This window comes from Montipora foliosa, chromosome 11, assembly GCF_036669935.1.
Source record: "Montipora foliosa isolate CH-2021 chromosome 11, ASM3666993v2, whole genome shotgun sequence".
Classification (NCBI taxonomy): Eukaryota; Metazoa; Cnidaria; class Anthozoa; order Scleractinia; family Acroporidae; genus Montipora; species Montipora foliosa.
Window position 1 is genome coordinate 48,887,857 of NC_090879.1, and position 11,210 is coordinate 48,899,066.

The window sequence follows — 11,210 nt, forward strand, 5'->3', positions numbered from 1 at the left end:
GGAAATCCGAAGATCCAGATTTTAGGATCTAAATCCAGATTTCCCAATTGAACGTATCCTTATAGTCACAGATGAATACCCTTCAATACCGTGTGAGGAATTTTTGATATGTTAAGAATTGAAGGAAATATTACGCACCAAAGTCGAAATTCTCATCTCATACTCAATTTGGGCAGAAAAAGTGCCACAAAATCAGTCTCCGAAGACAAACGAAAAATTCCTCGCACGCTATGTAGGGTAGTACAATCATCTATTAGAACTCGGAAAATTTGGAAGTGATATCTTAAACCCGTAGAGACAGGAGTTCCGAGAAGTCGTAATTTTGGCGTCAAAATAAAGCCCTAGCAAATCGAGCTTGAAGATTTCGCGTGCAGTTCACGGTCTACTGAATAACTCCGCCTCCTACTTGAAAGCCAATTATGCTGAGCCAATCAGCGTTCGGACACGTGTGATTGACATGATACCTCAATCATTTCTTGTGCGCAAATTATGGCGGGAAACAAAGAAAAGCGATTTTAGCGGTTTTAAAATTAAATTTTCAGAATTTTTTTTTTTTCAAGAAAATACACTTCACAGCCCACCGATTCAAGATTTGCAAAAACAAAAAAAAATGAGCAAGACGCCCAAATTTACCTTTATCGAGACCTTAAAATGGCACTGAATCTTTCACGCTTTCCAGACAAAAAATGTGCTGCTTTGACTAATATAATCTTTTTTACTTATCTACTGCATGTCCACTAGCCTGCAAGCAAGCTCTCAGCGAAGCGAGCCGCGAGAGGTTTGGGGCTCGCTTGGCTGAGAGCTTGCTCGCAGGCTACATGTCCACAGAATCGACTCAGTCACTCGATGCAACAGCCCCTGCCGTAAACATCCTAGCCTGGAATGTTCACAGCACTGAAAGCATGTTAGAGCGAACTGAAAAGGTGTATGTTCTAGTAAAAATCTTTCCATCAACCCTTAGCACTTGGAAATGTAACCGTAACATCTTTTTACTATTATCTTTGAGTACTAACCGTGGCATTCTTCCTTGGGGCAAACCACTTCTTCTGCTTGAATCCCGTATGAGTGACCAGGGCAATCGACATCTTTGTTTGAAGACTGGCAATACCTTTGACGAAACTTTTTGCAGTCAGCTCTGCAAGGTCCAAAGTCCGACCAAGCGCTCCACCCAGAAATGCCATTACCTTTAATTTCATCGAGTAAAAGGGTTATCAACTTCCACGGAGACCCGGAAGCAACCAGTCGGAACGGAAAGAACAAATCACGGGCAAAATTAGGACTTGTACCGTCTCAGTTGTCCGTTTCGTAAACCATCTTGGCTATTTTAAAGACGCTTATGAAAGTTTTTACTTTTATAAACTTGTTATTATGAAAATAAAAAGCTGCCTTGCGAAGTCGGAACCCATGCTATTCGATAAGCAGCTCATGTCACTCTCACCAACACTTCCGAGTTGCTTTGCCAAAATTTCATATATTTAACCATTCCCCGTGTAAAAATAATTAAATGTTTACCATGTAGAACTAAGGAACTTATAATGCTAACTCTATTCATCACTTAGGCTTAATCTATTAATGCAAGGGTAAAAACTCAATTTGTGACGAAAGGCCTGGTTATTAAGTATGGCGTCGAACTTTTACGCCAGGGCAAAAGGCAGCACCGTGTCGTGATTTTGCCATCCTCCCGAACCGACTGACTCCACCTGGGTCACGGAGAACGAGGTATCGATAGGCCTGCTTATCAAAACACCTCAAAAGCCCTAAAAACCTTCCGGGCCAGAAAAGCAATTCGTGAAACTAACTTCAACTTATTTTGAAAAACTGATCTTTGAAGACCAGAGAAAACAAATCAACTGTAAAGTTTCATAACTTAGTCCGTTTTCTTTTTGAAAATACAGAACGTTTTCCGAAAAAACACCCGCCAGGTGTCGTAGGGTTTCCGTATTCCAAGCGAGAGGCCCGACTTCTTTTTCCTATCGAATCCGGCCGGCGGTACTTTATTTCAGATTTACTTTTCCCCCTCAGAGTAATCGAACAATCGGAAATTCTTCTCGCATATATGACTTTCCTTCCAGTTTTTATGAGCTTCTTACATTGTTGACTTTTTGAAAAAAATTGTTACCGTACTTGGACCTAAAAACTTATTATGCTAACGGCATACCCAGAGAACGAAACACTGGTGTACCTGAGACACTACAGTGAGAACTGATTAGGACTTACCATTGCATTCGTACAAGGAGTTAATTTCCTGTACATCCAGACCAGTAAAGCCCTCTTTCTGACCGAGTGATCTGCTAGCATCCTGGATGGACCTTATCGTGGGCTTCCCGTTTTTGGAGAAGCTATCCTCCCCGTAATGCATGATACTGTCATAGTCGTAAGGAACTGCGAGCGTGTCTATTCTTTGGTGATCGTATTTGTTGAAATTGTGAGCCTGACCTGAAGGATGAAATGCAGCACGTGCGAATGGCCTTTTAATCCCCGGTTAAGCGTTGGAAAATCTTGCCACTAACATTTGTTGGGTGTCGATGCAGGAATTGCGGTGAAACTACCGACGATATCGGCAAACATTCAGCAAACAAAATACTGGGTCAACTGCAATCAACTTGAGATTCTGCAAGCTGCGATGTGGCTATTTTAAAAATATTACTAACCTGGGAACTAACTGATAAATTATATCGATTTGTTAAAATTGTGCCTGTCATGTAATATATAGAGTATGTAAGGTTACAAGGAACACAGGTTTCAGAATAGATACGTTTATGGGTTTTTTGGAGCAATTTTGGAAACTTCATTGAAAATGATTATTTTCTGCGACAATAATGATTAGTTTTTGGACCTCTCCATTTTTTCTGATGTGTTGTAAGACCTGCATTTCTCGAGATTACACAATCCACGAGCGCTCAAGCTTGCTAAGGAAAACGACTTAGTTGTCTTGGCTAACTAAGCCTTTCCCTGTCTTCGATAATCTCCGCCCAGTTGCTAGTAGACCTGCTAGTGTATTAGTCCTCTCGATTATTAAAGGAAATTGAGAAAAAAGCTCAAATAAGTACGATGCAACTGATAAGCGATTTGGAGGCGCTATTTGTGAAGGCAACACTTCTATATTAGCTTTCACTTTGCTTAGGGAAGCAGGGCTGACGCAGTGATGCGAGCACTCGCCTTCCACCAATGTGGCCCGGGATCGATTCCCGGATTCGATGCCATACGGTTGAGTTCGTTGGTTCTCTACTCTGCTGCGAGAGGTTTTCCCCGGGTACTCCGGTTTTCCCCGCTCCTCAAAAACCAACAGTGATTTGATTTGTTCTGATTTCAGTTGATTTGCAGTCTCCCCAATTAGTAGAGTAGTCGTGCTCGGCTAAAAACCTTAAGACTTCAATAAAGTTATTATTATTATTATTATTATTATTATTATTATTATTATTATTATTATTATTATTATTATTATTATTATTATTATTATTATTATTATTATCATCATCATCATTATCCTCAATGCTTTCTTGCCAAAACCAATTTCATACATGGGATGCATGTTTCCTTTTAGTCCTGACTGGTCGTGTCAGAACCTGATCAAGTCGGGTCACCGGAGTTGGTACTCGGCTTTCTTCGGCTTCTCTTCGAAAATAGGCTTTATTTGTCTTGTCTCCGGAAACCTCATAATTTCATCGTAGCACTCTTTTTGAACTTATGTCTCAAAATATCATTAAAAACGTCAACTCTGAACTTACCATCCTGAATATTTTCCCATAGAACTTCTACATACAAATTTCTGTCTGGGCGTGACTGCTCATGCCAGAAACCAATAGCGTGCATTATCTCATGCATGACAGTGCTTTTGCGATTACAGCCTGGTCCTAAGGAAAGCTCCTGGCCATGATTTTGTCTCCAATACTTTTTACCAACACTTGACCAGCATCTATAGCAGGTTCAGACAATAAAGTGGAAGAAGGTTTACTATTGTGCTCTCAAGTACTGTAGCAAAATTCCTTTTTTATGTCTGTTATATTTTGTCACGCAAATGTGATAGCTCATTGTGCAATGCACTTTCAATATTCGGTACTTTATACTTGTCTAACTGATTAGAAAGTGACAGCCTTGATAATTAGGCAGAACATGTAAACAAAGATTTCCCCGTACAACAATTCCGTGTATTTGCTGAGTAATTGGAGAATAGACCTAATCTGCTAACTCAATGTTGTACCCAATTCAAACCCTTTGGGAATAAAACGTTTTGTTCCAGGAATTTCCATATCATTTAAATATGAATGCTACATTATCATGCAAATACAATACACAAAGAATCTTAATCCCGGGGGATTTCAATTGGGTACAACATTGAGTTAGCCGATTAGGTCTATTGGGGCAAGCCATGTCTTGACTGGGATTGATGTGGTTCCTCTTGAATGTCGAAAGTCAATCACGATTAATTGGTTAATAAATCTCGCGCCACTATAATTGATCAATGAGAAGAGAAACAAAGACTTACATATACATTTTCTCCTCTCAAGCTAGGTTGACAGCCATACATTTTTGGTAGGGGAGATCTGAAATTTACACTGTGCGCCATGAGCCCTCAACTAGGACTATACACCTTCGTTGTACTTGTGAACAGCGTTTGTTCAGACCGAGTTATTTTTAAATTGATTTTCCGCGAAACTAGACCTTTCCAGATAATCATAAGGACCCGTTTAAACGGTCCAATATTTTTCCTTCGACATGCCTTCAACACTTTGTTGAACCAAATGTTCGGTGCATTTGAACACTGAGGTCGTCCAACATTGTTAAAAGCGTAAAAAATGTTGAAAGCTTGTTGAATCAAGTTTAAATCGGTTTAAACTTTCATTCAACATCGATTCAACTTTTCCTTTGCTCTCGAAAATGTTGAATGGTGTTGGAGCCGTTTGAACACTCTGTTCAACAACTATAGAACACACGCATGCTCACATCAGGCCGCAAAATTCAATATGGCGTAGTTTACCTGGACGAGAGACACTGATTTCTAGTCACTTAGTTCCTCGCAATCAAATTTCGCGAAAGTGTTGGTTCTTTTGCTAACGCAATGTTGGAACCGTTTGAACGGCCTCTGCACAACTTTGTTTTGCGTCCAACATTTGTCCAACATCCGTTCAGCTTTTGTTGAGCGAATGTTGGCCAAATATTGAAACCGTTTAAACGGGTCTTTACTCTTGCATGAGAAATTATTCACTGATTATTACCCATGGGATTGAGAGTGGCCACTCGTGCAAGCCAAATCTTATTTAAAAACTTGTCCAAAAATAGCTTGATCTTTGAAAATGCCATTACATAGACCTAATAATGGAGTTGTAGGCTCCTGGTTCTGGGCTTCTGCACCTCCTAATATTGTGCTTCGCCTCCAAATTTTTCTTGGAAAATAACAACCTTTCCCTGGAAAATTGCCTCTGTAAAAGGATTTAGAGTGAATATGTTGACGCCTTTTAGGCAACAACTTCTCAAAAATGTTGGTTCGCCCACCAGACATCGTACATTGTCTCTTTCTTACGGTGTCTAATGGTTGCAAAGTTTAAACCGGATATTTTCTTTCAGCTTCAATGGAACATAAATTTCGATATACGTACCCAGATTTGTAAACAAACAAAAGCCAATTACTTTCATTCGTTCTTTCAACAAACCGCAGACAAGTATGTTTGTGATATTCTTCTATAGCTTCTATAACAGTGGGCTGATAATAAACTGAGAATGACAAAGAAAAAAGTTCAGACATCGAATTGTGAATCGTCCTTGATTCCGTCATACTTCTGAAAGTCAATTCAAAAACTAAAAGAGATGCTTATTTGATTAAGTGCAGGACAGCACAGAAAAGTTAGTAAAGAAGTAAAGGACAAACAAGTGTTTAAGACTGGAAAGGGCGAAAAGAACAAGACAGAAATTAAAAGGCGGAACATGTTGAAATGATTCAACCATGAGCTCTTCAAGGGGTGCGTCTATCTCCACTAATTCCTCGAGTCAGCCCTTTGTTCTTAGGAACTGGTTTTTTTCCCGGGAAAGTATCATATTTCCCTCGATCCTGTGATAGATCTGTTTTGATTAGCTCTTACAACAGTGGACTGCTGAATCTCCTGAGGGAGGCGTTCTATAAATAATTTTACAATGACTGCAAAATTCTCACGCGCTCATCGGCTAATTTTTATTGTCAATAAGCGGACAGACACATAAATTTCTAATTTACGCGATAATGACGCGATTTTGCTCGCGTCAGATTGAAGTTTCTTGCTTTTTTGTCTCGCGATCTTCTCGTGTTTTGACTTAATTTTGACCCCTCTGCCTTTTTGTTATTGTAAAAAACAAATTAATGTCAGTTTTTCATGCGTCTGTCCTGTTATTGACAATAAATTTCTTCATAACATTGTCAAAGTAGCCTGCGGATCGGCTATCGCCTCGTCAGGGCAGATCCAGGATTTTTCTTAGGAGAGTGCACTTCTAAGGAATGGCGTAGCTGATTGGTGACGTTTTTTTTTCCTTTGCAGAATACAAGTTGTATTAGAAAGCCGCAGGTCATCTCAGGGAAGATGGGGGTCATCACCCCCCTGCACCCTCCCCCTAGATCCGCCCCTGCCTCGAGGATCCACAGCTACTTTGACAATGTTATGACTAAATTCATGATCAATAACAGGACAGACGCATGAAAAACTGACATCAATTTGTTAAATTTGCTCGGAAAAGAGTTGACTCATTGGCCAAGTATAAGAGATAGGGGCTCCCCTTGATGAGCTCCTGTAAAACGAAAACCTTGGCACAGTCAGTTTCTTTGGTCAAAAAGAGCCAACATGATGGCTAATTTCTTCACTAAATTCTTAGCTAATATTTTCGACTTTGCTGTCATCTTCAGGCTTGTGTAAAGGGAAAATAAAACTACTTATGAGTTAATATATACAATGAGCCTTATGCATAACCAATAACCTAAGCTACCAAACCAAGCAGGCCAAGGTGTTGATTAGCGATCATGGACCCATGACTACAACTTAATCATGTTTCATTAGGGCATTGAATTTGTACGTTGAAGAAATCCTAGAAATGGATGAGAAAGCGACAATTGAAAAAAAGAAGAAAAAAGAAACAGAAATATTACTGTAGCTGCACAAGATCACTGCAAACAACAAACTACTTGAGAAAGTAGGCATATGGGGAGGATGTGTCAGCAAAATACACATATTGTTGAGGAATCCCTCAAGTCCAGGCAGAATATAAAAATGGAGACATTACCGAGTTGCAAATGACATAAAATGGACATGCCAGAAATGGGGATTCAAACCAGGAAATACATGATATCATCAGTCACGGGGAAGAACGAGTGCTTGAGTATGAAAAATGCGAAATCCCGCGAAAACTAGTGTCAAGTAGGTTCTTAGTTCGGGAATGGGCAATTCAATCGAATTTTTATTGGGTTCATTGATTGAAGCGGATTACCATCTTTCTCACAAGCTACAATGAATTTCTCTCACCTGGAAGATCGGGGTCAAACGCGTACGGTATGATCCGATCTTGCCACAGTATCATCCTATTGCGGTCAGCGTTCCGCCTTTTCCTGCTCATTGCTAAGTCTCCGTCGACGTCCCCCTCTTCTCTTGTGTCCACAAATTTCAGGTCAAACGGGGACAGGACAATATCGCCCTCAAACATCGATTTAGTTTGACCATACTTTGTGTCTAATAGAGCGACTTTCATATGACCTTGAAAAACAAACATGAAAACAGAACGTAAACAAAAATGTAAATCATTTGATTGGCTTATCGAACAAAAACAAACAAGCGCGAATTTTCTTTGGTCTTGCGAACGCCGCGGATCCAAACAACGTCATCTCTCCATGGAACTTTCTGGAAAGTTTCGCTTTGACGTCATTTGAAATGCAGTCATAGGATTGGGCAATCGAACTGTTTACTGCCAATATTAGGAGTTTCCTCGGCGGAAAGAAGGAGAAGCTTTGTTTTAATCTTGCCAGACATTGGTCCGTGAAACAAATTGCGAACACTTAGAGAAAATCCGAGTGCTCATTAGCGGGAGTTGTACCTACATGTACGACCCTCCGATTCAGGATAATTCGGATGCTCTACTCGGAGGTGGAAGCGGAATAACGAATATTAACTGCTTAAAAAAAGAAAATGAATAAGGATATTTAGCGTTTACCGAATTTTACGGTTTCGTTAAAGAATAATGAATACGGAAATTTGAATATCCAACAAGGTTTCAATAATGAATAATGAATAATTCGGAAAAATGGAAGGAATAAGGAACAATTAACGTACTGAGATCCAATTTTTCTGCTTCCACCCCCGACTCTACCACTGTACTATAGGAGACACGGAGCCGGGTCATTCTTTTTGCTAGGCGCCAAATGATTGGCCAGTTAAACAGAGCAATAGACCACAAAAATTGTCTCTTTCAAGGCTTCGCTTTTGGTTTTGACTTAAGTAAGAACTTTGCAGAGCGTTGCCTTTTTCGGAGCAAATCACAAAACTGTCTCAAAGTTCTTAATATCTAGATTCAAGAGAAAATGAGGGGACAGACAAGGAGGCTCCCGGTCCAGCCCTTGGGATATGTCATGTCCACGAAAGTTATTTTTAGACGAGCGGAAGTCTTCCGAGACGTCCGCATGCAGGCCAACCTCGGTCCGATGTTTGAAAGAAAATATATATTCATCAGCCTTCCACGTGCGCCATAATTTTCTCTTTTCACTAAGAACCTGATAGCGAAGCAAGACTGCATGCGGACGTCTCGGAAGACAGACTTCCGCTAGAACAAAGACTTCCGCTCGTCTAAAAATAACTTTCGTGGACATAACATATCCCGGCCAACGCCTTGAGCCTCCCTCTCTGTCCCCTCATTTTCTCTTGCTAGATTCTAACAGCTGGCTAAACTCTTTGGTCGCAAGAATACATACACGCATTGCGAGCCTATCCAAGCAAATCTTACCTTCTTTAGAAGACTTTATATCAAGTGCTACTCCTTTCTTTTTATCTGAAGCATCGATTTTATCTACTAAAAAAAATGACTGTGCATTATGTGATTATCTTAAGCAAGGTTTACTAAGACTATTGAGTAGCTTTCAAGACAGTAATCTGACAAGACCAATTTTTTGGTAAACAGAAAAGCACAGATTTCGTTGATGTCGTAAGTTGTTATTACTACGCTCCAGCGTCATATCAGTTGTCGAAACAAGTTTTTTTTGTTCCGCTGGTTGGCACATTTGAAGAGCAAAAATAACGTTTGTAAACAGATATCTTTCCTATTGGGAGGCTTTCAGAGGGAAGCCGGCAATCAAGACTTCGTGCTGTATCATTTTCTAATTGCTCAGCCGAAAAGGATCTGAAGTTTGACATTCTTAAACCAATAAAATGGTGAATGCGATGACGACATTGACAAAAACTGCTCCGGGAGTAAAAGAAATAAACCCGGCAGAAGAGTTACTAAAGATCGGACATTTTACACGTTAGAGAAATATGCTAAAGTCACATAAAAACGAGGGATACTATCATCTTCGTAAAAACAGGTGAATATTAAAGAATAAAATAAACTGGCCCTTTTACAGTACTCCACAGAAGACGTTGTTGTTTTGCACCATAAAACAAAAGGATGCGCCAATTTGTCATTTTCACGTGCAGCATCGGTTTGTGCATGCATTCATTTTGGACTCACCAGAATGAGAATATTTTGAATAATATAGCAACTGACACGTCCGTTGGAAGATTTTTCGAATTCTGGGCTTTTTAAAATTGGATTTTAGGTCTTTTCGATAAAAGGAGAAGAATAGTTAAGCTGAAATGTCTCATTGGGTACTCTTACTTCGCAATATGTATAGAGTTCACGACGAACGCAATCAAAATATTTAGGTTTGAGGTAATTCCTTATTATTGCATTGCGCATCCCTACTGCGCACGATTTTCGCGTCATTAACGCGTGCACATGAGCACGTGCGCGTACATCCTTCAAACTAAGCGCGATAGCGAAATAAATGCTCCACGGTGACGCCCGATTTTTTTTTTCAGGTATTTGCTACGAACAATCCAATAAAGAACATATTTGAAGAAGAAAAAAAGTTTGATAGTACAACATGAATTTTTTTGGAAAACAGTTCCGTACTGGGTGTATTTTGGCCAAGGCGATGACTTCAAGTTAACCACGGAAGTGTCCCAAAGAGTGCACTATTCCCACAACCAGGCAATCAAAAACGGCGTAAATGAAGCAATACTGCTTATGTGGATAAAAGAAGCTTTATTTTTAAAATATAATTTTGTATCTTTCGTAACCAAGAATTCTGTATGAAGGTGATTCGAATTTTTAACGAGCAATCAGTAAAAATACCCATTTTAAGAGCCTGCTGACGCGTAAACAAGCACGGTGACCCCATTTTTTTATTGCATTTTTTTAATGTTCATATCATGAATGTTAATTATGCCAAGTTTCCGAAAAAGTTTGATAGTAGAACAATTTCAAGGGAATTACCTTAAGCGTTTTCGCTACCGCTGAGAAACTTACCACTTTTTGGAAATTGTACTGGAATCGAATAGCTTCCCAAGATTAAAGCCGAAACCACAAACAGAGGGAAAGCATCTTGGGCCGCAGCCATCATTGACTCCTGTGAATATGGAGCTCCTTTTTTGCTGATAATCTCGCTGGTAATAGTTTCACATCCTTTTATTTCTTAAGACTTTTGAATATTCAGATGTTATTTTCCCAAGGTAATAACAGCGAGCTCCATATTAAAGTTCTTTCTGTTTCCTACCACTTCAAATCACATTGTCGTGATTGGTCAAAGCGAAACTTAAGACAAGTATTCTTCGTTTAGTTGTTATTTTGAACAGGACTGAAGTGGTGAATTGACACAAATCAGATCTTTCTGTTTGATGTGGTCTCTACTTCGTTAAATTTTGCTCTATTCAATACTTGCTTTATTCATCACCATCGTGAAAATAGGCTCGTATTGTCATAACAGTGCTTTATTAAGATTGGGAGCAATTGCAGAATACCCCGCAACACATCACCACTATTGTTTCCTCTGGGCGGCATTCTTTGAAGATCGAGTCGGAATACAACAGAGTTTATTCTTATTCAATAAAATGCAAATAAGTTGCGTGGTATTCTGCAATTTAGCGTAAGATTACATCTAAATAACATGCAAAGCAAATTGCTAGAGAGTCGACAGTAACTTCGAGGTTCTTTGGTTTTGCATTACA

The 11,210-nt window shown here is 39.6% G+C and overlaps 1 protein-coding gene across 2 annotated transcripts in view; it reads right to left on the reverse strand.

Moving 5' to 3' along the window:
- LOC137975579 (meprin A subunit alpha-like) overlaps window positions 1-10,642 on the reverse strand; it is a 20,013-nt gene extending 9,371 nt beyond the window's left edge. The window contains exons 1-7 of one of the 2 annotated variants that reach the window (XM_068822696.1): window positions 10,513-10,642; window positions 8,950-9,015; window positions 7,482-7,709; window positions 5,598-5,712; window positions 3,729-3,916; window positions 2,218-2,436; window positions 1,014-1,184 (exon numbers count right to left, since the gene is read on the reverse strand). In XM_068822696.1, coding sequence (XP_068678797.1) covers window positions 1,014-1,184; window positions 2,218-2,436; window positions 3,729-3,916; window positions 5,598-5,712; window positions 7,482-7,709; window positions 8,950-9,015; window positions 10,513-10,606 — 1,081 coding nt within the window. In that variant the 5' untranslated portion in view covers window positions 10,607-10,642. The remainder of the gene's footprint in view (window positions 1-1,013; window positions 1,185-2,217; window positions 2,437-3,728; window positions 3,917-5,597; window positions 5,713-7,481; window positions 7,710-8,949; window positions 9,016-10,512) is intronic. The other variant, XM_068822697.1, reaches the window with a different exon arrangement.
- Window positions 10,643-11,210: the final 568 nt, after the last annotated feature.